Source organism: Lonchura striata, chromosome 38 (assembly GCF_046129695.1).
Source record: "Lonchura striata isolate bLonStr1 chromosome 38, bLonStr1.mat, whole genome shotgun sequence".
Lineage (NCBI taxonomy): Eukaryota > Metazoa > Chordata > Aves > Passeriformes > Estrildidae > Lonchura > Lonchura striata.
Window position 1 is genome coordinate 2,412,651 of NC_134640.1, and position 26,683 is coordinate 2,439,333.

The following is a 26,683-nucleotide window of genomic DNA, read 5'->3' on the forward strand; positions in this document are numbered from 1 at the left end:
CAAAATTTTGGGGGGATTTTGGGGGGATTTTGGGGCTCAGGGGGGGGTGGGCTCCCCGCTTTTCTCGCCCTTGACCTTGAGGAACTCGGCCATGCTGGAGAAATATTTCTGGTTGGCCTCGGCCACTTTCTTCTCGGCCGCCTGCGGGTTCACGATCTCCAAACCCTGCGGGGAGGCCAAATTTTGGGGTTCCCGAAAAAATTTGGGGGGTCCCGAAAAAATTTTGGGGTCCCAGAAAAAAAATGTTGGGGGGTGCCATGAAAAAATTTGGGGTTTTCAGGAAAGAATTGGAGGGTTCCGGGTTCGTTTTGGGAGGTTCTGGGTCCATGCAAGATCCTCCAAAATTCCCCAAAATCCCACCCAGGACCCCCCAAATCCCACCCAGGACCCCCAAATCCCACCCAGGACCCCCCAAACCCCCCCAGGACCCCCAAATCTGCCCCAGGACCCCCCAAATCTCCCCAAAATCCCCCTAGGACCCCCCAAACCCCCCCAAAATCCCCCCAGGACCCCCAAATCCCCCCAGGACCCCCCAAAATCCCCCCTAAATCCCCCTTTAATCCCCCCAAACCCCTCTAAGACCCCCCCAACCCCCCCCAAATCCCCCCAAACCCCCCAGGACCCCCCAAATCCCCCCCAGGACCCCCAAAATCCCCCCTAAATCCCCCTTTAATCCCCCCAAACCCCTCTAAGACCCCCCCAATCCCACCCAGGACCCCCCAAACCCCCCCCAGAACCCCCCAAATCCCCCCCAGACCCCCCAAACCCCCCCAAATCCCCCACAGGATCCCCCAAATCCCCCCTAAATCCCCCTTTAATCCCCCCAAACCCCTCTAAGACCCCCCCAAACCCCCCCAAATCCCCCCAAAGCCCCCAGGACCCCCCAAACCCCCCCAAGGACCCCCAAATTCCCCCCAGACCCCTCAAACCCCCCCAAATCCCCCCCAGGACCCCCCAAATCCCCTCTGGACCCCCAAATCCTCCCCAACACCCCCAAACCCCCCCAGGACTCCCCCAAATCCCCCCTTAACTCCCATTAATCCCCCCCAAACCCCTCTAAGACCCCCCCAAACCCCCCCAGGACCCCCCAATCCCCCCAGGACCCCCCAAATCCCCCCCAGAACCCCCCAAACCCCCCCAGACCCCTCAAACCCCCCCAAATCCCCCCCCAGGACCCCCCGGAATCCCCTCTGGACCCCCCAAACCCCCCCAGGACCCCCCAGGACCCCCCAAATCCCCCCAAATCCCCCCAGGACCCCCCAAATCCCCCCTTAACTCCCATTAATCCCCCCCAAACCCCTCTAAGACCCCCCCAAACCCCCCCAAACCCCTCTAAGACCCCCCCAAAACCCCCCCAAACCCCTCTAAAACCCCCCCAGAACCCCCCCCAAATCCCCCCCAAACCCCCCCAGGACCCCCCAAATCCCCCCAAATCCCCCCCAAATCCCCCCAAACCCCCCCAAATCCCCCCCAGGACCCCCCAAACCCCCCCAGGACCCCCCAAATTCCCCCAAATCCCCCCAATCCCCCCCAAAACCCCCCAGGACCCCCCAAATCCCCCCCAAATCCCCCCCAAATCCCCCAAATCCCCCCAAATCCCCCCCAACCCCCCCAAACCCCCCCCAAACCCCCCCAAACCCCCCCAAACCCCCCCAATCCCACCTGCAGGGGGGTGAAGGCCACGCTGGAGGCGGTGCCCGAGCTGCGGTCGCGGATGGTGGATTTGCCGCCGTACACCACGCTCTGCTTCTGCAGCGTCCTCTGCGGGTTCGTTAGGGGTTAACGACGCTAATTACCGCTAATTACCGCTAATTACAGCCCCGGCGTGGGGGGGGGTCAGGCACCTGCAGGGTTTTGCTGATCCGAGCCTTGGTGGCCTCGTTGACCTGGGTCTGGCGCACGCGGCCGCTGCCCGCCTTGCCCAGGTGGCCCAGGCTTGAAGCCCAGGTCCTCCTGGTAGGCGTCCTCCTCGATCTGAGGGGGAAAAAAATGGGGTGAAAAATGGGGAAAAACGGGAAAAAAAATATATAAAAATATGATTTGGGGGGTTAAAAGGGTAAAAATGGGATTTTGGGGGGTTAAAATGGGGTTAAAATGGGATTTAAGGGTCCCAGGCTGAAGCCCAGGTCCTCCTGGTAGGCGTCCTCCTCGTCTGAGGGGGAAAAACAGGGTGAAAAACGGGGAAAACGGGAAAAAAAATATAAAATATGATTCTGGGGGGGAAAATGGAGTTAAAGGGGGGGAAATTGGGATTTTGGGGGGTTAAAATGGGATTTAAGGGTCCCAGGCTGAAGCCCAGTCCTCCTGGTAGGCGACCTCCTCGATCTGAGGGAGAAAACGGGGTGAAAAATGGGGAAAATGGGAAAAAATGGGGTTAAAATGGGATTTTGGGGTTTAAATGGGGTTAAAATGGGATTTTGGGGGGTTAAAATGAGATTTTGGGGGGTTAAAATGGGGTTAAAATGGGATTTAAGGGTCCCAGGCTGAAGCCCAGGTCCTCCTGGTAGGTCGTCCTCCTCGATCTGAGGGGGAAAACGGGTGAAAAATGGGGAAACAGGAAAAAAAAATATATAAAATATGATTTTGGTGGGTTAAAAGGGCAAAAAATGAGATTTTAGGGGGTTAAAATGGGGTTAAAATGGGATTTAAGGGTCCCAGGCTGAAGCCCAGGTCCTCCTGGTAGGCGTCCTCCTCGATCTGAGGGGGAAAAACGTGGTGAAAAATGGGGAAAACGGGAAAAAAATGGGTGAAAAATGGGATTTTGGGGGTTAAAATGGGGTTAAAATGGGATTTTGGGGGGTTAAAATGGGATTTAAGGGTCCCAGGCTGAAGCCCAGGTCCTCCTGGTAGGCGTCCTCCTCGATCTGAGGGGGAAAACGGGGTGAAAAATGGGGAAAACGGGAAAAAATGGGTGGAAAAATGGGATTTTGGGGGTTAAAATGGGGTTAAAATGGGATTTTAGAAGGTTAAAAGGGGATTTAGGAGCCCCAGGTGGCCCAGGCTGAAGCCCAGATCCTCCTGGTAGGCGTCCTCCTCGATCTGAGGGGGAAAAACGGGGTGAAAAAACGGGGAAAACGGGAAAAAAAAATATATAAAATATGATTTTGGTGGGTTAAAAGGCAAAAAATGAGATTTTAGGGGTTAAAATGGGGTTAAAAGGGGGAAAATGGATTTAAGGGTCCCAGGCTGAAGCCCAGGTCCTCCTGGTAGGCGTCCTCCTCGATCTGAGGAGGAAAACGGGGTGAAAAACGGGGAAAACGGGAAAAAAACGGGTGAAAAATGGGATTTTGGGGGTTAAAATGGGGTTAAAATGGGATTTTGGGGGGTTAAAATGGGGTTAAAATGGGATTTAAGGGTCCCAGGCTGAAGCCCAGGTCCTCCTGGTAGGCGTCCTACTTGATCTGGGGGGAAAACGGGGTGAAAAACGGGGAAAATGGGAAAAAATGGGTGAAAAATGGGATTTTGGGGGTTAAAATGGGGTTAAAATGGGATTTGGGGGGTTAAAATGGGATTTTAGGGGGTAAAATGGGGTTAAAATGGGATTTAAGGGTCCCAGGCTGAAGCCCAGGTCCTCCTGGTAGGCGTCCTCCTCGATCTGAGGGGAAAACGGGGTGAAAAACGGGGAAAACGGGAAAAAAAAATATATAAAATATGATTTTGGTGGGTTAAAAGGGCAAAAAATGAGATTTTAGGGGGTTAAAATGGGGTTAAAATGGGATTTAAGGGTCCCAGGCTGAAGCCCAGGTCCTCCTGGTAGGCGTCCTCCTCGATCTGAGGGGGAAAACGGGGTGAAAAATGGGGAAAACGGGGAAAAATGGGTGAAAAATGGGATTTTGGGGGTTAAAATGGGGTTAAAATGGGATTTTGGCGGGTTAAAATGGGATTTAAGGGTCCCAGGCTGAAGCCCAGGTCCTCCTGGTAGGCGTCCTCCTCGATCTGAGGGAGAAAAAATGGGGTGAAAAATGGGGAAAATGGGAAAAAATGGGTGAAAAATGGGATTTTGGGGGTTAAAATGGGGTTAAAATGGGATTTAAGAGTCCCAGGCTGAAGCCCAGGTCCTCCTGGTAGGCGTCCTCCTCGATCTGAGGGAGAAAAAATGGGGTGAAAAATGGGGAAAACGGGAAAAAATGGGTGAAAAATGGGATTTTGGGGGTTAAAATGGGTTAAAATGGGATTTTGGGGGGTTAAAATGGGGTTAAAATGGGATTTAAGGGTCCCAGGCTGAAGCCCAGGTCCTCCTGGTAGGCGTCCTCCTCGATCTGAGGGGGAAAACGGGGTGAAAAACGGGGAAAACGGGAAAAAAAATATATAAAATATGATTTTGGTGGGTTAAAAGGGCAAAAAATGAGATTTTAGGGGGTTAAAATGGGGTTAAAATGGGATTTAAGGGTCCCAGGCTGAAGCCCAGGTCCTCCTGGTAGGTGTCCTACTTGATCTGAGGGGGAAAACGGGGTGAAAAATGGGGAAAATGGGAAAAATGGGTGAAAAATGGGATTTTGGGGGTTAAAATGGGGTTAAAATGGGATTTTGGCGGGTTAAAATGGGATTTTAGGGGGTTAAAATGGGGTTAAAATGGGATTTAAGGGTCCCAGGCTGAAGCCCAGGTCCTCCTGGTAGGCGACCTCCTCGATCTGAGGGGGAAAACGGGGTGAAAAACGGGGAAAACGGGAAAAAAAAATATATAAAATATGATTTTGGTGGGTTAAAAGGGTAAAAAATGAGATTTTAGGGGTTAAAATGGGGTTAAAAGGGGGAAAATGGGATTTAAGGGTCCCAGGCTGAAGCCCAGGTCCTCCTGGTAGGCGTCCTCCTCGATCTGAGGGGGAAAATGGGGTGAAAAACGGGGAAAATAGGAAAAAAAATTATATAAAATATGATTTGGGGGGAAAAAATGGAGTTAAAGGGGGGAAAATTGGGATTTTGGGGGGTTAAAATGGGATTTAAGGGTCCCAGGCTGAAGCCCAGGTCCTCCTGGTAGGTGTCCTACTTGATCTGGGGGGAAACGGGGTGAAAAATGGGGAAATGGGAAAAATGGGTGAAAAATGGGATTTGGGGGGTTAAAATGGGGTTAAAATGGGATTTTAGCGGGTTAAAATGGGATTTTAGGGGGTTAAAATGGGGTTAAAATGGGATTTAAGAGTCCCAGGCTGAAGCCCAGGTCCTCCTGGTAGGCGTCCTCCTCGACCTGAGGGGGAAACGGGGTGAAAAACGGGGAAAACGGGAAAAAAAATATATAAAATATGATTTTGGGGGGAAAAAATGGAGTTAAAGGGGGGAAAATTGGGACTTTGGGGGGTTAAAATGGGATTTAAGGGTCCCAGGCTGAAGCCCAGGTCCTCCTGGTAGGCGTCCTCCTCGATCTGAGGGGGAAAACGGGGTGAAAAACGGGGAAAACGGGAAAAAAAAATATATAAAATATGATTTTGGTGGGTTAAAAGGGCAAAAAAATGGGATTTTAGGGGGTTAAAATGGGGTTAAAAGGGGGAAAATGGGATTTAAGGGTCCCAGGCTGAAGCCCAGGTCCTCCTGGTAGGCGTCCTCCTCGATCTGAGGGGGAAAAACGGGGAAAATGGGAAAATGGGGAAAAATGGGAAAAATGGGATTTTGGGGGTTAAAATGGGGTTAAAATGGGATTTTGGGGGGTTAAAATGGGATTTTAGGGGGTTAAAAGGGGGAAAATGGGATTTAAGGGTCCCAGGCTGAAGCCAGGTCCTCCTGGTAGGCGTCCTACTTGATCTGGGGGGAAAACGGGGTGAAAAACGGGGAAAACGGGAAAAAAAAATATAAAATATGATTTTTGGGGGGGAAAATGGAGTTAAAGGGGGGGAAATTGGGATTTTGGGGGGTTAAAATGGGATTTAAGGGTCCCAAGCTGAAGCCCAGGTCCTCCTGGTAGGCGTCCTCCTCGATCTGAGGGGGAAAACGGGGTGAAAAATGGGAAAATGGGAAAAAATGGGTGAAAAATGGGATTTTGGGGTTAAAATGGGGTTAAAATGGGATTTTGGCGGGTTAAAATGGATTTTAGGGGGTTAAAATGGGGTTAAAATGGGATTTAAGGGTCCCAGGCTGAAGCCCAGGTCCTCCTGGTAGGCATCCTCCTTGATCTGGGGGGAAAATGGGGTTAAAAGTGGGAAAAACGGGAAAAAAATTATAAAATAGGATTTGCAGGGGTTAAAAGGGTAAAAAATGAGATTCTGGGGTTTAAAATGGATTAAAGGAAGGAAAATTGGATTTAAGGGTCCCAGGCTGAAGCCCAGGTTTTCCTGGTAGGTGCCCTCCTTGATCTGAGGGGAAAATGGGGTTAAAAATGTGAAAAAGAGGCAAAAATACATAAAAATAGGTAAAATAACAAGATATAGGGGAGTTAAAATGGGTTTTAGTGATAAAAATTGGGATTAAAGGGGCAAAAATGGGATTTTTGGGTCCCAGGTGGCCCAGGCCGAAGCCCAGGTTTTCCTGGTAGGCCTTCCTTGATCTGAGGGGAAAATAAGATTAAAATGAGAAAAAGAGGCAAAAATACATAAAAATCGGTAAAATAATAAGATCTGGGGGGGTTAAAATGGGGTTTAGTGATAAAAATTGGGATTAAAGGGGGAAAAATGGCATTTTTGGGCCCCAGGTGGCCCAGGCTGAAGCCCGGGTTTTCCTGTAGGCCTCCCTTGATCTGAGGGGAAAATGGGGTTAAAAATGGGAAAAAAGGGAAAAAAATGAGTGAAAAATGGGATTTTGGGGTTAAAAATTGAATAAAATGGGTTTTGAGAAGGTTAAAATGGGTTTTAGTGATAAAAATTGGGATTAAAAGGGGAAAATGGCATTTTTGGGTCCCATGTATCCCAGGCCGAAGCCCGGGTTTTCCTGGTAGGCCTCCCTTGATCTGAGGGGAAAATGGGGTTAAAAATGAGAAAAAGAGGCAAAAATAGGAAAAAATGGGTAAAAAGAGATAAAATAATGGGATTTGGGAATATTAAAATGGGATTTAATGAGAAAAATTTGGGTTAAAGAGGGGAAAATGAGGTTTAGGAGCCCCAGGTGGTCCAGGCCTCTTCCTCAGTCTGAGGGGAAAAACTGGGTTAAAAACATTAAAAAATTGATCAAGAAAGATAAAAATAAATAAAAATAGATAAAAATAGGTAAAAATAGGAAAAATATTGTAAAAAACAGAAAAGAACGAGATTGGGGGGTTAATATGGGATTTAGTGAGGAAAATTTGGGTTAAATACAATTTTAAAAGGGGAAAAATGAGGGGAAAAGGGATTTGGGGTCCCAGGAAGGTCAAAACGGAGATTTGGGGGATTAATTAGCGTTAATTAGGGTTAATTACCTCCCCAAAACTCATCCTGTTGGCCTGTTTGCGGATCTCCGTCAGCCCCAGGCGCTCCTTCATCTTCCGGTAGCTGCATTAATTAGGGACTAATTAGGGGTTAATTAGGAGGGATTTAGGGGTTGATTGCAGGGGGAGGGGGGGGATGTGTTAATTGGGGGTAATTAAGAGGTTAATTGGGGGTTAATTGGGGATCAATTAAGGGGTTAAGTGGGGCTTAATTTGGGGTAATTAAGGGGTTGATTGGGGGTTAATTTGGGAGTAATTAAGGGGTTGATTGGGTGTTAATTGGAGAGCAATTAAGGGGTCAATTGGGGGTTAATTGGGAGGTAATTAAGGGGGTTGATTGGAGGTTAATTGGGAGATAATTAAGGGGTTAACTGAGATTGATTTCAAGTTCACTGGTTAATCAGGGATTAATTAGGTCTTAATTAGGGTTTAATTAGTGGTTAATCAGGGACTAATTAAGCCTTAATTGAGGATTAATTAGGGGTTAATCAGGGGATTAATTAGGGTCTAATCAGGAACTATTATGTCCTAATGGCGGATTAACTAGGCGTTAATCAGGGATTAATTAACGCTTAATTGCGAGTTAATTAGGGTTTAATCAGGGATTAATGAGGGCTTAAGTGGGGATTAATTAGGGTTTAATCAGGGATTAATGAGTGCTTAATTGGGGATTAGTTAGGGTTTAATCATGAACTATTTAGGTCTTAATTGGGGATTAATTAGGAATTAATCCGGAATTCATAAAGCTCTAATCAGGGACTAACTAAATCTTAACTGGGGACTAATTAGGGGTCAATCAGATATTAATTAGGCCTTAATTAGCCCTTCATTAGTGCGCTAATTACAGCTGAACCAGGGGCGCGACCAGGCCGGACCTGGGAGTCACCAGGAGCCTCCACCCGTTCACTAACCAGGAGCCAATCAGGGACTCATTAGGGGCTAATTACGGACTAATTGAGGCTAATTAGGGCTAATTAGCGCTAATTAACTCACCGCCGGCCCCCCCTCTTCTTCCTCTGCCCGTCCAGCGGCGCCGGCAGCGGCTTCACCTGCTTGACCGGGGGCGGCTCCTGCCACTTGTCGAACTTGCGCTCGATCTCCTCCTTCAGCTCGTAGCCCACCTGCAAATTTGGGAATTTCCAAAATTTCGGGGCAATTCCCAAAATTTCTGAGGCAATTCCCAAAATTCTGGGTGGTTTTGGGGGATTTTGGGTGATTTTTGGGGATTTTTTGGGTGATTTTTGGGGCTCCTGCCACTTGTCGAACTTGCGCTCGATCTCCTCCTTCAGCTCGTAGCCCACCTGCAAATTTGGGAATTTCCAAAATTTCGGGGCAATTCCCAAAATTTCTGAGGCAATTCCCAAAATTCTGGGTGGTTTTGGGGGGATTTTGGGTGATTTTTGGGGAATTTTTGGGTGATTTTTGGGGCTCCTGCCACTTGTCGAACTTGCGCTCGATCTCCTCCTTCAGCTCGTAGCCCACCTGCAAATTTGGGAATTTCCAAAATTTCGGGGCAATTCCCGAAATTTCTGAGGCAATTCCCAAAATTCTGGGTGGTTTTGGGGGGATTTTGGGTGATTTTTGGGGATTTTTTGGGTGATTTTAGGGGCTCCTGCCACTTGTCGAACTTGCGCTCGATCTCCTCCTTCAGCTCGTAGCCCACCTGCAAATTTGGGAATTTCCAAAATTTCGGGGCAATTCCCGAAATTTCTGAGGCAATTCCCAAAATTTTGGGTGGTTTTGGGGGGATTTTGGGTGATTTTTGGGGATTTTTGGGGTGATTTTAGAGGCTCCTGCCACTTGTCGAACTTGCGCTCGATCTCCTCCTTCAGCTCGTAGCCCATCTGCAAAAACCCAAAATTTTGGGAATTCTGGGGTAATTCCCAAAGTTTTGGGCCAATTCCCAAAATTTCAGGGCAATTCCCAAAATTTTGGGGGATTTTTGGGGCTTTTTGGGGTGGTTTTTGGGGGGAGTTTAGGGGCTCCTGCCACTTGTCGAACTTGTGCTTGATCTCCTCCTTCAGCTCGCACCCCACCTGGAAATCCCCAAAATTCCCAAAATTTCGGGGCAATTCCCAGAATTTGGGGGAATTCCCAAAGTTCTGACGGAATCCCCAAAATTTTGGGTGATTTTTGGGAATTTTTGGGGTTTTTTTGGGGGATTTTTAGTGGGAATTTCAGGGGCTCCTGCCACTTGTCGAACTTGTGCTCGATCTCCTCCTTCAGCTCGTAGCCCACCTGGAACCCCCAAAATTCCCAAAATTTCGGGCCAATTCCCAAAATTTTGGTGGAATTCCCAAAGTTCTGATGGAATCCCGAAAATTTTGGGTGATTTTTGGGAATTTTTGGGGATTTTTTGGGTGATTTTAGGGGCTCCTGCCACTTGTCGAACTTGCGCTCGATCTCCTCCTTCAGCTCGCACCCCACCTGGAACCCCCAAAATTCCCAAAATTTCGCGCCAATTCCCAAAATTTTGGGTGAATTCCCAAAGTTCTGATGGAATGCCCGAATTTTTGGGGTGTTTTTGGGAATTTTTGGGGTCACCTTGCCGTCCTGGCTCTCGTGGAAGCTGTCCACCCGCGCCGCCAGCGTGCACTTGGCGGCCACCAGCCGAGCGGCCTTCCTGCGCAGGTCCTGGAGAGGGATTGGGGGGATTTGGGGGATTTTGGGGGATTTTGGGGATTTTGGGGGGATTTTGGGGGATTTGGGGGATTTTGGGGATTTTGGGGGATTTTGGGGGGATTTTGGGGATTTGGGGGATTTTGGGGATTTTGGGGATTTGGGGGATTTGGGGGATTTGGGGCATTTTGGGGGATTTTTGGGATTTGGGGGATTTGGGGGATTTTGGGGATTTGGGGGGAGATTTTGGGGGGATTTGGGGGATTTGGGGGATTTTGGGGGATTTGGGGGGATTTTGGGGGGATTTTGGGGGATTTTGGGGGATTTTGGGGGATTTGGGGGAATTTTGGGGGATTTTGGGGGATTTTGGGGGGGATTTTGGGGGATTTGGGGGGATTTTGGGGGATTTTGGGGATTTTGGGGGATTTGGGGGATTTGGGGGATTTGGGGGATTTGGGGGATTTGGGGGATTTGGGGGATTTTGGGGGGATTTGGGGGATTTTGGGGGGATTTGGGGATTTTGGGGGATTTGGGGGATTTTGGGGGATTTTGGGGGGATTTGGGGGATTTTGGGGGGATTTGGGGATTTTGGGGGATTTTGGGGGATTTTGGGGGGATTTGGGGGATTTTGGGGGGATTTGGGGATTTTGGGGGATTTGGGGGATTTTGGGGGATTTTGGGGGGATTTGGGGGATTTTGGGGGGATTTGGGGATTTTGGGGATTTGGGGGATTTGGGGGATTTGGGGGATTTTGGGGGGATTTGGGGGATTTTGGGGGGATTTGGGGATTTTGGGGGATTTGGGGGATTTTGGGGATTTTGGGGGGATTTGGGGGATTTGGGGGGATTTGGGGGATTTTGGGGATTTTGGGGGATTTTGGGGATTTGGGGGTGTTTTGGGCACTCACGGGCGGCAGGGACTGCACGATGTCGCTGTGGATTTTGGGATATTTTTGGGGTGATTTTGGGGTATTTTTTGGGTGTTTTGGGCACTCACGGGCGGCAGGGACTGCACGATGTCGCTGTGGATTTTGGGGTGATTTTTGAGATGATTTTGGGGTGATTTTGGGATGATTTTGGGCACTCACGGGCGGCAGGGACTGCACGATGTCGCTGTGGATTTTGGGGTATTTTTGGCATGATTTTGGGGTATTTTTTGGGTATTTTGGGCACTCACGGGCGGCAGGGACTGCACGATGTCGCTGTGGCATTTGGGATGACTTTGGGGTATTTTTGTGATGATTTTGGGATATTTTTGGGATGATTTTGGGGGTATTTTTGGGATATTTTTGGCATGATTTTGGGGTGATTTTGGGGTGTTTTGGGCACTCACGGGCGGCAGGGACTGCACGATGTCGCTGTGGATTTTGGGATGATTTTGGGGTATTTTTGGGATATTTTTGGGGTATTTTTGGGGTGATTTTGGGATGATTTTGGGGTATTTTTGGGATATTTTTGGGATGATTTTGGGGGTATTTTTGGGGTGTTTTGGGGGTATTTTTGGGATGATTTTTGGGATGATTTTGGGGGTATTTTTGGGATATTTTTGGGATGATTTTGGGATGATTTTTGTGATGATTTTGGGGTATTTTGGGGGTATTTTTGGGATGATTTTGGGATATTTTTGGGATGATTTTGGGGTATTTTTGGGGTGATTTTGGGGTGATTTTGGGATGATTTTGGGCACTCACGGGCGGCAGGGACTGCACGATGTCACTGTGGATTTTGGGATGATTTTGGGGTATTTTTGGGGTGATTTTGGGGTGTTTTGGGCACTCACGGGCGGCAGGGACTGCACGATGTCGCTGTGGTAGATGAAGCCGGTGTGGGGCAGCACGGAGGTGGAGGAGAAGCCCGAGAGCGTTCGGCGCTGGGCGCCCAGCAGGAGGATGTTACAGGCGGGCAGCTTGGACAGCGGCGTCAGACCCCCGGCCACGCCTGGAACACACCCAAAAATATCCCAAAAATACCCCAAAAATAGCCCAAAACCAGCCCGGAATCACTGCGGGGTCACACCCCCGGCCACGCCTGGAAACGAACCAAAAAGATCCCAAAACAGCCCAAAAACAGCCCAAAAACAGCCCAAAAACAGCCCAAAAACAGCCCAAAAACAGCCCGGAATCACTGAGGAGTCAAGCCCCCGGTGACGCCTGGAAACGAACCAAAAATATCCCAAAATAGCCCAAAAATACCCCAAAACCAGCCCAGAATCACTGTGGGGTCAGACCCCCGGCCACGCCTGGAAACGAACCAAAAATATCCCAAAATATTCCAAAAATAGCCCAAAAACAGCCCGGAATCACTGCAGCATCAGGCCCCCGGCCACGCCTGGAAACAAACCAAAAATATCCCAAAATAGCCCAAAAATAGCCCAAAACCAGCCCAGAATCACTGCAGCATCAGGCCCCCGGCCACGCCTGGAACACACCCAAAAATATCCCAAAATAGCCCAAAAATAGCCCAAAAACAGCCGGGAATCACTGCGGGGTCAAGCCCCCAGTGACGTCTAAAAATGAACCAAAAATATCCCAAAATAGCCCAAAAATAGCCCAAAAACAGCCCGGAATCACTGCAGGGTCAGACCCCCGGCCACGCCTGGAACACACCCAAAAATAGCCCAAAATAGCCCAAAAATATCCCAAAATCAGCCCGGAATCACTGCAGCATCAGGCCCCGGGCCACGCCTGGAACACACCCAAAAATATCCCAAAATAGCCCAAAAACAGCCCCAAAATAGCCCAAAAATAGCCCAAAACCAGCCTGGAATTACTGCGGGGTGAGACCCCCGGCCACGCCTGGAACACACCCAAAAATATCCCAAAATAGCCCAAAAATAGCCCAAAAACAGCCTGGAATCACTGCGGGGTCAGGCCCCCGGCCACGCCTGGGAACGAACCAAAAATATCCCAAAATAGCCCAAAAATATCCCAAAAATAGCCCAAAAACAGCCCAAAAACAGCCCGGAATCACTGCGGGGTCAAGCCCCTGGTGACGTCTAAAAATGAACCAAAAATATCCCAAAATAGCCCAAAAATAGCCCAAAACCAGCCCGGAATCACTGCGGGGTCAGACCCCCGGCCACGCCTGGAACACATCCCAAAATATCCCAAAAATAGCCCAAAAATATCCCAAAATAGCCCAAAAATAGCCCAAAACCAGCCCGGAATCACTGCGGGGTCAAGCCCCTGGTGACGTCTAAAAATGAACCAAAAATATCCCAAAATAGCCCAAAAATAGCCCAAAACCAGCCCGGAATCACTGCAGCATCAGGCCCCTGGCCACGCCTGGAAATGAACCAAAAAGATCCCAAAATAGCCCAAAAATAGCCCAAAAATAGCCCAAAACCAGCCCAGAATCACTGCAGCATCAGGCCCCCGGCCACGCCTGGAACACACCCAAAAATATCCCAAAATAGCCCAAAAATATCCCAAAATAGCCCAAAAATAGCCCAAAACCAGCCTGGAATCACTGCGGGGTGAGACCCCCGGCCACGCCTAAAAATGAACCAAAAATATCCCAAAATAGCCCAAAAATATCCCAAAAATAGCCCAAAACCAGCCTGGAATCACTGCGGCGTGAGACCCCCAGTGACGCCTGGAACACACCCAAAAATATCCCAAAATAGCGCAAAAATATCCCAAAATATCCCAAAAATACCCCAAAACCAGCCTGGAGTCACTGCGGGGTCAGACCCCCGGCCACGCCTGGGAACGAACCAAAAATATCCCAAAATAGCCCAAAAATATCCCAAAATAGCCCAAAAATAGCCCAAAAATAGCCCAAAAATAGCCCAAAATAGCCCAAAAACAGCCCAAAAATACCCCTGAAGTGCCCCAAAAAATGCCTCAAAAATCCCCCCAAAAATAACCCCGAAACGCCCCAAAAATAACCCCGAAACGCCCCAAAAATACCCCAAAATGAGCTCAAGTTTACTCCAAAAATAACCGAAAAACACCCCAAAAATAGCCCTGAAACATCCCAAAAAGACCCCCAAAAATAACCCAAAAACAACCCAGAACTACCCCAAAAAATAATCCTAAAGCACCCCAAAATATCCCAAAAATACCCCAAAAATATCCCCAAAATACACCCAAAATAACCCTAAAATACCCCAGAAAATGTCCCCAAAAATACTCCCAAAATAATCCTAAAACACCCCCAAAATAGTTGTAAAATATCCCAAAAATAGCCCTAAAATACCCAAAAAAAACACCCCAAAAATGCCTTAAAATACCCCCAAAAAACCCTAAAAATACGCCAAAAATACCCCCCCAAAAAACCCCAAAAATACCCCAAAAATAACCCTGAAATAACCCAAAAATACCCCAAAAATAACCCTGAAATACCCAAAAAAATCCCAAAAATACCAAAAACCCCCCAAAAATACCCCAAAAATACCCCAAAAAACCCTAAAATTCGGATTTTTGTGGTTTTTTGTGTTTTTTGGGGAATTTCTGGGGTTTTTGGGGGGATTTTTGGGAATTTTCTTTTGGTTTTGGGGCAGATTTTTTTGGGGGGGTTTTGGGATTTTTTGGGGGTTTTTTGGGGGGATTTTTTCGGTTTTTTGGGAGGGATTTTTGGAGTTTTTGGAGTTTTTTTGGGATTTTTGAGGTTTTTTTGGGGGGATTTTTTGGGTTTTTTGGGAGGGATTTTTGGAGTTTTTTTGGGATTTTTGAGGTTTTTTTGGGGGGATTTTTTGGGTTTTTTTGGGGGGATTTTTGGGTTTTCTGGGGGGGAATTCTCAGGAGTTTTTGGGGTTTTTTTGGGATTTTTTGGGGTGATTTTGGGCGATTCTTTTGGGGTTTTTTGGGGGGGATTTTTGAAGGGATTTTTACATTTTTTTGGGGGGGAATTTTGGGTGATTTTTTGGACTTTTTTATTGGAGGATTCTTGAGGTTTTTTGGGACTTTTTAGGGGGTTCTTGAGATTTTTTTTTTTGTGGCATTTTTGGTGATTTTGGGGGATTTTTTGGGGTTTATTTGGGGGATTTTTGGGCAATTTTTAGAGTTTTTTTGGGATTTTTTTGGGGTTTTTTGGGTTTTTTTGGGTTTCTCACCCATGATCTTGGCGGCCGTGGAGGCCCCGAGGATGAGGAAGAGGTTGGGGGCGATGAAGGACACGGGGACTCATTTTTGGGTCTTTTTGGGACATTTTTGGTTCATTTTTTGATATTTTTGGCTATTTTAGTCCCGTTTTCGCGGGGATTTTGGGATTTTTTTGGGACTTTTGGGTTTTTTTGGTTTCTCACCCATGATCTTGGCAGCCGTGGAGGCGCCGAGGATGAGGGAGAGGTTGGGGGCGATGAAGGACATGCGGGACTCGGTTTTGGCCCGTTTTTTGATATTTTTGGCTATTTTAGTCCCGTTTTCGCGGGGATTTTGGGATTTTTTTGGGGATTTTTGGAGAATTTTGGGTTCCTCACCCATGATCTTGGCGGCCGTGGAGGCGCCGTGGATGAGGGAGAGGTTGGGGGCGATGAAGGACACGGGGACTCATTTTTGGCCCGTTTTTTGACATTTTTGGCTATTTTAGTCCCGTTTTCGCAGGGATTTTGGGATTTTTTTGGGGTTTTTTTGGGTTTTTTTGGTTTCTCACCCATGATCTTGGCGGCCGTGGAGGCGCCGAGGATGAGGGAGAGGTTGGGGGCGATGAAGGACATGCGGGACTCGGTTTTGGGGCGGTTTTGGCGTATTTTTAGTGTGTTTTTGGCTATTCTAGTCCCGTTTTCGGGGGGATTTTGGGATTTTTTTGGGATTTTTTTGGGGATTTTTGGTTTTTTTTGGTTCCTCACCCATGATCTTGGCAGCCGTGGAGGCCCCGAGGATGAGGGAGAGGTTGGGGGCGATGAAGGACATGCGGGACTCGGTTTTGGGGCGGTTTTGGCGTGTTTTAGGCTATTTTAGTGCCATTTTCGCGGGGATTTTGGGATTTTTTTGGGGTTTTTTTGGGTTTTTTTGGTTTCTCACCCATGATCTTGGCAGCCGTGGAGGCCCCGAGGATGAGGGAGAGGTTGGGGGTGATGAAGGACATGCAGGACTCGGTTTTGGGGCGGTTTTGGCATATTTTTAGTGTGTTTTAGGCTATTTTAGTGCCATTTTCGCGGGGATTTTGGGATTTTTTTGGGATTTTTTTTGGATTTTTTGGGTTTTTTGGGTTTCTCACCCATGATCTTGGCGGCCGTGGAGGCGCCGAGGATGAGGGAGAGGTTGGGGGCAATGAAGGACATGCGGGACTCGGTTTTGGGTGTTTTTGGGTGTTTTTTGGCATTTTTGGCTATTTTAGTCCCGTTTTCGCGGGGATTTTGGGATTTTTTTGGGGTTTTTTTGGGTTTTTTTGGTTTCTCACCCATGATCTTGGCAGCTGTGGAGGCCCCGAGGATGAGGGAGAGGTTGGGGGCGATGAAGGACACGGGGACTCGGTTTTGGGGCGGTTTTGACGTATTTTTAGTGTGTTTTTGGCTATTCTAGTCCCGTTTTCGCGGGGATTTTGGGATTTTTTTGGGGTTTTTTGGGTTTTTTTGGTTTCTCACCCATGATCTTGGCAGCCGTGGAGGCGCCGAGGATGAGGGAGAGGTTGGGGGTGATGAAGGACATGCGGGACTCATTTTTGGCCCGTTTTTTGGCATTTTTGGCTATTTTAGTCCCATTTTCGCGGGGATTTTGGGATTTTTTTGGGGTTTTTTTGGTTTTTTTGGTTTCTCACCCATGATCTTGGCAGCCGTGGAGGCCCCGAGGATGAGGGAGAGGTTGGGGGCGATGAAGGACATGCGGGACTCATTTTTGGCCCGTTTTTTGGCATTTTTGGCTATTTTAGTCCCATTTTCGCAGGGATTTTGGGATTTTTTTGGGACTTTTTTGGGTTTTTTTGGGTTTTTTTGGTTTCTCACCCATGATCTTGGCAGCCGTGGAGGCGCCGAGGATGAGGGAGAGGTTGGGGGCGATGAAGGACACGGGGACTCATTTTTGGGTGTTTTTTGGCATTTTTGGTTCATTTTTTGACATTTTTGGCTATTTTAGTGCCATTTTCGTGGGGATTTTGGGATTTTTTTTGGGTTTTTTGGGTTTTTTTGGTTTCTCACCCATGATCTTGGCAGCCGTGGAGGCGCCGAGGATGAGGGAGAGGTTGGGGACGATGAAGGACACGGGGACTCATTTTTGGGTGTTTTTGGGACATTTTTGGCTATTTTAGTCCCGTTTTCGCGGGGATTTTGGGATTTTTTTGGGTTTTTTTTGGGTTTTTTTGGGTTTTTTTGGGTTCCTCACCCATGATCTTGGCGGCCGTGGAGGCCCCGAGGATGAGGGAGAGGTTGGGGGCGATGAAGGACATGCGGGACTCATTTTTGGGTGTTTTTTGGCATTTTTGGCTATTTTAGTCCCGTTTTCGTGGGGATTTTGGGATTTTTTTGGGGATTTTTGGGTTTTTTTGGGTTTCTCACCCATGATCTTGGCGGCCGTGGAGGTGCCGAGGATGAGGAAGAGGTTGGGGGCGATGAAGGACACGGGGACTCATTTTTGGGTGTTTTTTGACATTTTTGGCTATTCTAGTCCCGTTTTCGCGGGGATTTTGGGATTTTTTTGGGATTTTTTTTGGGTTTTTTGGGTTTTTTGGGTTTCTCACCCATGATCTTGGCAGCCGTGGAGGCCCCGAGGATGAGGGAGAGGTTGGGGGCGATGAAGGACATGCAGGACTCGGTTTTGGGGCGGTTTTGGCGTATTTTTAGTGTGTTTTAGGCTATTTTAGTGCCATTTTCACGGGGACTTTGGGATTTTTTTGGGTTTTTTTGGGTTTTTTTGGTTTCTCACCCATGATCTTGGCAGCCGTGGAAGCCCCGAGGATGAGGGAGAGGTTGGGGGCGATGAAGGACATGCGGGACTCGGTTTTGGGGCAGTTTTGGGGTTTTTTTGGCTATTTTAGTCCCGTTTTCGCGGGGATTTTGGGATTTTTTTTGGGATTTTTGGGGAATTTTGGGTTCCTCACCCATGATCTTGGCGGCCGTGGAGGCGCCGAGGATGAGGGAGAGGTTGGGGGCGATGAAGGACACGGGGACTCATTTTTGGGTGTTTTTTGACATTTTTGGCTATTCTAGTCCCGTTTTCGCGGGGATTTTGGGATTTTTTTGGGGTTTTTTTGGGTTTTTTTGGGTTTTTTTGGTTTCTCACCCATGATCTTGGCAGCTGTGGAAGCCCCGAGGATGAGGGAGAGGTTGGGGGCGATGAAGGACATGCAGGACTCAGTTTTGGGGTGATTTTGGGGCGTTTTTTGGCATTTTTGGCTATTTTAGTCCCGTTTTCGCGGGGATTTTGGGATTTTTTCGGGGTTTTTTGGGTTTTTTTGGTTTCTCACCCATGATCTTGGCGGCCGTGGAAGCCCCGAGGATGAGGGAGAGGTTGGGGGCGATGAAGGACATGCGGGACTCGGTTTTGGGGCGGTTTTGGCGTGTTTTAGGCTATTTTAGTCCCATTTTCGCGGGGATTTTGGGATTTTTTTGGGGTTTTTTTGGGTTTTTTTGGTTTCTCACCCATGATCTTTGCAGCTGTGGAAGCCCCGAGGATGAGGGAGAGGTTGGGGGCGATGAAGGACATGCGGGACTCGACGTACTCGTGGATGCGCAGCTTGGCGCCGCTCAGCGCCAGCGCCATGTCGCACGCGTCCTCGATGCGCCCCAGCTCCTCCTCCGACAGCTGCTGCCTGCCCCAAAACCCCCCAAAATTCATCAAAAACACCCCAAAAATACACCCAAATTTAGCAGGGATAGCCCAAAAAAAAACCGCAAAAAAAACCACCCAGAAACCACAAAAAACACCCCAAAAACCCCAAAAAACACCCCCAAAAACCCCAAAGAAAACAGCCACAAAAACCCCAAAACCCCCCAAAATTCATCACGGCGAGCCCAAAAACACCCCAAAAATACACCCAAATTCAGCAGGGATAGCCCAAAAAAAAACTGCAGAAAAAACCACCTAGAAACCGCAAAAAACACCCAAAAAAACCCAAAAAAAACCCCCCAAAAACCAAAAAAAACACCCCCAAAAAATACCCTCAAAAACCCAAAAAAAACCCCAAAAAAAAACCCCAAAAAACACCCCCAAAAACCCCAAAGAAAACACCCCGAAAACCCCAAAACCCCCCAAAATTCATCATGGCGAGCCCAAAAACACCCCAAAAATACACCCAAATTTAGCAGGGAGAACCCAAAAAAAAACTGCAGAAAAAACCACCCAGAAACTGCAAAAAACACCCAAAAACCCAAAAAAAACCCCCAAAAACCAAAAAAAAACACCCCAATAAACACCCCCAAAAACACCCCCAAAAACCCCAAAGAAAACACCCCGAAAACCCCAAAACCCCCAAATCCCCCCAAAGTGCCCAAATTTTCCCCAAATCCCCCCAAAACCTCCCAAAAATCCCCCAAATTTTCCCCAAAAACCCCCAAACTCCCCCAAATTCTCCCCAAATCCCCCCAAAACCTCCCCAAAATCCCCCAAATTTTCCCCAAATCCCCCAAAATCCCCCCGAAATCCCCCAAATTTTCCCCAAATCCCCCAAATTTTCCCCAAATCCCCCAAATTTTCCCCAAATCCCCCCAAACTCCCCCAAATCCCCCAAATTTTCCCAAAATCCCCCAAATTCTCCCCAAACTCCCCCAAATTTTCCCCAAAATCTCCCCAAATCCCCTAAAATCCCCCAAATCCCCCAAATCCCCAAAACCCCCCCAAATCCCCAAAATCCCCCAATCCCCCCGAAATCCCCCAAATCCCCCAAAATCCCTCAAATTCCCCCAAATTTTCCCCAAACTCCCCAAATCCCCCAAAATCCCCCAAACTCCCCAAATCCCCCCCAAACCCCCCAAAATCCCCCTAATTTCCCCAAATCCCCCAAATCCCCCAAACTCCCCAAAATCCCCCAAAACCCCCCAAATCCCCCAAATCCCCCAAACCCCCCAAACCCCCCAAACCCCCCAAATCCCCCCAAATTCCCCCAAATCCCCCCAAATTCCCCCAAATCCCCCAAATCCCCAAAATCCCCCAAATCCCCCAAACCCCCCAAATCCCCCAAATCCCCCCAAATCCCCCCAAATCCCCCCAAATCCCCCCAAACTCCCCAAAATCCCCCAAATCCCCCCAAATCCCCAAATCCCCCCCAAATCCCCCAAATCCCCCCAAATTCTCCCAAAATCCCAAATTCCGCACCCCTGCGTGGTGGAGGCCGTGACGCTGACCACCATGATGGTGGCGTTGGTCAGGATCTGCTGCACGTTCTCGTTGTTCTTGCACTTGTCCAGGGAATTGCCCAATTCCTGCCAAATTCACCCCAAAATCGGCGCCCGGCTCGCCGCGCGCCGGAAGGCGGCATCGAGTCGCCCCAAAAATCCCAAAAAACGGCCAAAAAAAACGGGGGGAAATGAGGAAAAAAGACCCAAAAATCCCAAAAAACAGCCAAAAAAAAGGGGGGGAAATGAGGAAAAGACACCCGAAAATCACCAAAAAAAAGGGGAAAAAAAGGGGGGGAAATGAGGAAAAAACACCCGAAAATCAGCAAAAAACAGCAAAGAAAAAGGGGGGGAAATGAGGAAAAAACACCCAAAAATCACCAAAAAAAAGGGGAAAAATTGAACAAAAAACCAATCAAAAAATCCCAAAAAAAAGCAAAAAAAAGGGGGGAAATGAGGAAAAGACACCCAAAAAATTCCAAAAAAAAAGCGGGAAAAAAAGGGGAAAAATTGAATAAAAAACACAAAAAAAATCCCAAAAAACAGGAAAAGAAAAGGGGGGGGAAATGAGGAAAAAACACCCAAAAATCACCAAAAAAAGGGAAAAAAATGAACAAAAAACCAACCAAAAATCCCAAAAATAAGCAAAAAAAAAGGGGGAAAATTGAAGAATAAAAAACCCAAAAATGAGCAAAAAAAAAAAAAAGGGAAAAAAATTGAACAAAAAAATCACCCAAAAATCCCCAAAAAAAGCAAAAAAAAAAAGGGGAAAAATTGAATCAAAAACTCCCAAGAATCCCCCTAAAAAAAGTGAAAAAAATTGAAACACCACCCAAAAATAAAAAAAAAAGCAAAAAAATTGGACAAAAATACGAAAAAAGCCCAAAAATAAAAAAAAAAAATTATAAAACACCCAAAAAGCCCAAAAAAAAGCAAAAAAAATGCAAAAAAATCGAAAACCACCCAAAAATCCAAAAAAAAGGAGCAAAAATTTTGGGTTCCCTGGGGGATTTTGGGCTTATTTGGGGGATTTTTGGGTAATTTTGGGTTATTTTTGCTGGTTTTGGGTTATTTTGGGGATTTTTGGGCAGTTTTGGGTGATTTTTGGGCTGGTTTTGAATTATTTTGGGTTATTTTGGGGATTTTTGGGTTATTTTGGGTTATTTTGGGTGTTTTGGTGATTTTTGGGGCTGGTTTTGGGTTATTTTGGGGGTTTTGGGTTATTTTTGGTTTCCCCAGCAGATTTTTGGGTTATTTTGAGTTATTTTGGCTGTTTTGGGGTTATTTTGGGGGGTTTTGGGTTATTTTTGGTTTCCCCAGCAGATTTTTGGGTTATTTTGGGTTATTTTGGCTGTTTTGGGGTAATTTTGGGGGTTTTGGGTTATTTTTGGTTTCCCCAGCAGATTTTTGGGTTATTTTGGGTTATTTTGGCTGTTTTTGGGTAATTTTGGTGGTTTTGGGTTATTTTTGGGTTATTTTGGGTTATTTTGGCTGTTTTGGGGTAATTTTGGGTGTTTTCTGGCTGGTTTTGGGGTTTTTTGGGTGTTTCTGGTGATTTTGGGGCTGTTTTTGGGTAATTTTGGTGGTTTTGGGTTATTTTTGGGTTATTTTGGGTTATTTTGGCTGTTTTTGGGTAATTTTGGGGGCTTTCAGGCTGTTTTTGGGGTTTTTTGGGTGTTTCTGGTGATTTTTGGGCTGGTTTTCGGTTGTTTTGGGTGGTTTTGGGTTATTTTTGGTTTCCCCAGCAGATTTTTGGGTAATTTTGGGTTATTTTGGCTGGTTTTGGGGTAATTTTGGGGGTTTTTGGGGCCCACCTTGACGGTGCGGATGTAATCGAGCGCGTTGGGCACCAGCGACTCCAACTCCGGGAAACGTTTGGAATATTTGTCCCGGATGAATTTGTGGATGATGTCTGGGGGAGCCCAAAAATCCCAAATCAGATCCCAAAATTCCCAAAAGTCCCCAAATCCCCCCAAATTCCCCAAAATCCCCCCAAAATTCCCCCCAAAATCCCTCAAAATCACTCTAAAATACCCCAAAATCCCCCCGAATCCCCCCAAATTCCACTCAAATCTCCCCAAAATCCCCCCAAATTCCCAAATGCTCCCCAAAATCCCCCCAAAATTCCCCGAAATGCCCAAAATCCCCCCAAAATTCCCCCTGAAATCCCTCAAAATCCCCCCAAAATCACTCTAAAATCCCTTAAAATCCCCCCAAATCCCCAAAATCCCCCTAAATCCCCCCAAAATCTCCCCAAATCCCCCCAAAATTCCCCCAAATTCCCCCAAAATTCCCCGAAATGCCCAAAATCCCCCAAAATACCCAAAATCCCTCCAAAATCCCCATAAATCCCCCCAAAATTCCCCAAAATGCCCAAAATCCTCCCAAAATCCTCAAAATCCCCCCAAATCTCCCCCAAATCTTCCAAAAATCCCCCCAAAATCCACCCAAATCCCCCCAAATTCCCCAAAATTCCCCAAAATTCCCCCAAATCCACTCAAATCTGCACCGAAATCTCCCAAATTCCACCAAAATCCCCCCAAATCTCCCCCAAATCTTCCCAAACTCCCCCCTAAATCCCCCAAAATCCCCCCAAATCCCCAAAATTCTCCAAAATTCCCCACAATCCCCCCAAATCCACTCAAAACCCCCCAAATCCACTCAAATCTGCACCGAAATCTCCCCAAAATCCCCCCAAAATCCCCCCAAATCCCTCCAAATCCACTCAAATCTCCCCCCAGATCCCCCCAGAATTCCCGAAATTCCCGGAATTCCCGGAATTCCCGGCGCTCACTGAGCTCGTTCTCGATCTCCACCGTCAGGTTGTTGGCGTCCACGATCACCCGGTACTCGGGCGCCGCCTCCACCGGCCCCAAAACTGCCCAAAAACGGGGAAATCCACCCAAAATTCCAGCGGGAAATTCCAAATTCCCAAATCCGGCCAGAATTCCCAAAAATTCCAGCAGGAAACCCCAAAAATTCCAGCAGGAAACCCCAAAAATCCCAGCAGGAAACCCCAAAAATCCCACTAAACAAGGGACCCAAAACTGCCCGAAAACGGGGAAATCCACCCAAAATTCCAGCAGAAAATCCCAAAATCCACCCAAAATTCCAGCGGGAAACCTCCAAATTCCCAAATCCGGCCGGAATTCCCAAAAATCCACCCAGAACTCCCAAAAAATTGACCCAAAATTCCCCAAAATCCCCCAAAATTCCCCCAAATTACCAAAAAAAGTGGGACTCAGAGGTTTGGGATCCCAAATTTTTGGGGTTTTTGGGATTTTGGGGTTTTTGGGATTTTGGGGGTTTTGGGATTTGGGATCCTGGATTTTTGGGATTTGGGATTTTTGGGATTTGGGATCCCGGATTTTTGGGATTTTGGGGATTTTTGGGATTTGGGATCCCGGATTTTTGGGGATTTTGGGATTTGGGATGCCGGATTTTGGGGATTTTTGGGATCCCGGATTTTTGGGATTTTGGGGATTTTGGGATTTTGGGATTTTTGGGATGCCGGATTTTGGGGATTTTGGGATTTTTGGGATTTGGGATCCCGGATTTTGGGGATTTTGGGGATTTTTGGGATTTTTGGGATTTGGGATCCCGGATTTTTGGAATTTTGGGATTTTTGGGATTTGGGATCCCGGATTTTTGGGATTTTTGGGATTTGGGATCCCGGCTTTTTGGAATTTTGGGATTTTTGGGATTTGGGATTCCAGATTTTTGGGATTTTGGGGATTTTTGGGATTTTTGGGATTTGGGATCCCGGCTTTTTGGGATTTGGGGATTTTTGGGATTTGGGATCCCGGATTTTGGGGATTTTTGGGATTTTGGGGATTTGGGATCCCGGATTTTGGGGATTTTTGGGATTTTGGGTCACCTTCGGCCGCCCGCGGCTGCTTCCCGATGTATTCCTCGATCTTCTGCATGATCTCGGCAAACTGCGGGAAAACAGACGGATTTGGGGGATTTGGGGATTTTGGGGAATTTTCGGGAATTTTTGGGAATTTTTGGAGATTTCTGGGATTTATTTGGGATTTATTTGGGTTTTTGGGGGGATTTTGGGGGATTTTTTGGGGGATTTTTTTGGATTTATTTGGGATTTATCTGAGGATTTGGGGGATTTATTTGGGGATTTTTGGGGAATTTTTGGGAATTTGGGGGATTTTTGGGAATTATTGGGGATTTATTTGGGTTTCTTGGGGGATTTTTGGGGATTTTTTTGGATTTATTTGGGATTTATCTGAGGATTTTGGGGATTTATTTGGGTTTTTTGGGAGATTTTTGGGGATTTTTTTGGGATTTTTTTGGGGATTTTTGGGGATTTTCTCTGGATTTATTTGGGGATTTTTGGGATTTATTTGGAAATTTTGGGGATTTATTTGGGATTTACTTGATGGATTTCTGAGATAATTTCAGGATATTTTTGGGATATTTTTGGGATATTTTTGTAATAATTCCAGGGTAATTTGGGGATAATTTTGGTATAATTTCCGGATATTTTTGGGGATATTTTGGGATAATTTTGGGGTAATTTTGGGTAATTTTGGGCCGCCTCACCCCTCGGGACCCCCACAGTTTGGCGATGCTCCGGACGCTGATTTGGGAATATTTTGGGATAATTTTGGGAACATTTTGGGGTAATTTTGGGGACAATTTCAGGATATTTTGGGGATATTTTTGGGATATTTTTGGGATGTTTTTGGGGATATTTTGGGTAATTTTGGGCCGCCTCACCGCTCGGGACCCCCAGAGTTTGGCGATGCTCCGGACGCTGATTTGGGAATATTTTGGGATAATTTTGGGGATACTTTGGTGATATTTTGGGGATACTTTGGTGATATTTTTGGGATATTTTTGGGATATTTTTGGGATATTTTTGGGGTGTTTTTGGGGATATTTTGGGCCGCCTCACCCCTCGGGACCCCCACAGTTTGGCGATGCTCCGGACGCTGATTTGGGAATATTTTGGGATAATTTTGGGGTAATTTTGGGGATACTTTGGTGATATTTTGGGGATAATTTCAGGATATTTTTGGGATATTTTTGGGATGTTTTTGGGTAATTTTGGGCCGCCTCACCCCTCGGGACCCCCAGAGCTTGGCGATGCTCCGGATGCTGATTTGGGAATATTTTGGGATAATTTCAGGATATTTTGTGGATATTTTGTGGATATTTTGGGGATAATTTCAGGATATTTTTGGGATGTTTTTGGGGATATTTTGGGCCGCCTCACCCCTCGGGACCCCCAGAGTTTGGCGATGCTCCGGACGCTGATTTGGGAATATTTTGGGATAATTTTGGGATAATTTTGGGGATACTTTGGTGATATTTTGTGGATATTTTGGGGATATTTTTGGGATGTTTTTGGGGTAATTTTGGGGATATTTTGGGTAATTTTGGGCCGCCTCACCCCTCGGGACCCCCAGAGCTTGGCGATGCTCCGGACGCTGATTTGGGAATATTTTGGGATAATTTTGGGATAATTTTGGGGATACTTTGGTGATATTTTGGGGATATTTTGGGGATATTTTTGGGATGTTTTTGGGGTAATTTTGGGGATATTTTGGGTAATTTTGGGCCGCCTCACCCCTCGGGACCCCCACAGTTTGGCGATGCTCCGGACGCTGTCGCCGCCCTCCGGCTCCGGCTCCTCCCGAACCTCCTCGATCGGGGGCCCCTCCCCCCCCTCGGAGCCTTCGGCCTCCTCCTCCTCCTCCCCCGCCGCCTCCTCCAGGTCCGCCAGCAGCTCCTCGGCCAGGGACATGGCCCCGACTGGGACGGACTGGGAGGGACTGGGATAAACTGGGAATAAACTGGGATAAACTGGGAGGGACTGGGAGGGACTGGGATCAAACTGGGAGGGACTGGGATCAAACTGGGAGGGACTGGGATCAAACTGGGAGGGACTGGGAGGAACTGGGAATAAACTGGGATAAACTGGGAGGGACTGGGAGGAACTGGGAATAAACTGGGATAAACTGGGAGGGACTGGGATCAAACTGGGAGGGACTGGGACGGACTGGGAGGGACTGGGATCAAACTGGGAGGGACTGGGAGGGACTGGGATCAAACTGGGATCAAACTGGGAGGGACTGGGAGGAACTGGGAGGGACTGGGAGGGGTTAAAAGGGGACTGGGAGGGACTGGGATAAACTGGGAATAGACTGGGAGGGACTGGGAGGGACTGGGATCAAACTGGGACGGACTGGGAGGGGTTAAAGGGGAACTGGGAGGGAACTAGGAGGGAACTGGGATGGACTGGGAGGGAACTGGGAGGGAACTGGGAGGGGTTAAAGGGGAACTGGGAGGGAACTGGGAGTGGAGACTGGGGGCACTGGGAGCGACTGGAAGTACTGGGAGGGACTGGGGGGAACTGGGAGAGAACTGGGGGTTACTGGGAAGGGTTAAAGGGGAACTGGGAGGGACTGGGAAGGACTGGGATCAAACTGGGAGGGACTGGGAGGGACTGGGAGGGAACTGGGAGGGAACTGGAAGCACTGGGAAGGGTTAAAGGGGAACTGGGAT

The 26,683-nt window shown here is 47.6% G+C and overlaps 1 protein-coding gene across 1 annotated transcript; it reads right to left on the reverse strand.

Annotated features, from left to right (window-relative positions):
- PRPF31 (pre-mRNA processing factor 31) lies at positions 1 to 26,582 on the reverse strand. The gene is given in 14 exon segments (XM_077789870.1): positions 1 to 165; positions 1,663 to 1,761; positions 1,845 to 1,937; positions 1,939 to 1,974; positions 7,322 to 7,394; positions 8,324 to 8,451; positions 9,875 to 9,964; positions 11,729 to 11,886; positions 18,467 to 18,636; positions 20,139 to 20,245; positions 21,973 to 22,070; positions 22,953 to 23,036; positions 24,036 to 24,096; positions 25,746 to 26,582. Coding segments are annotated over 14 exon segments (1,503 nt in total). The 5' UTR covers positions 25,923 to 26,582; the 3' UTR covers positions 1 to 36.
- Between the last annotated feature and the right edge of the window lie 101 nt (positions 26,583 to 26,683).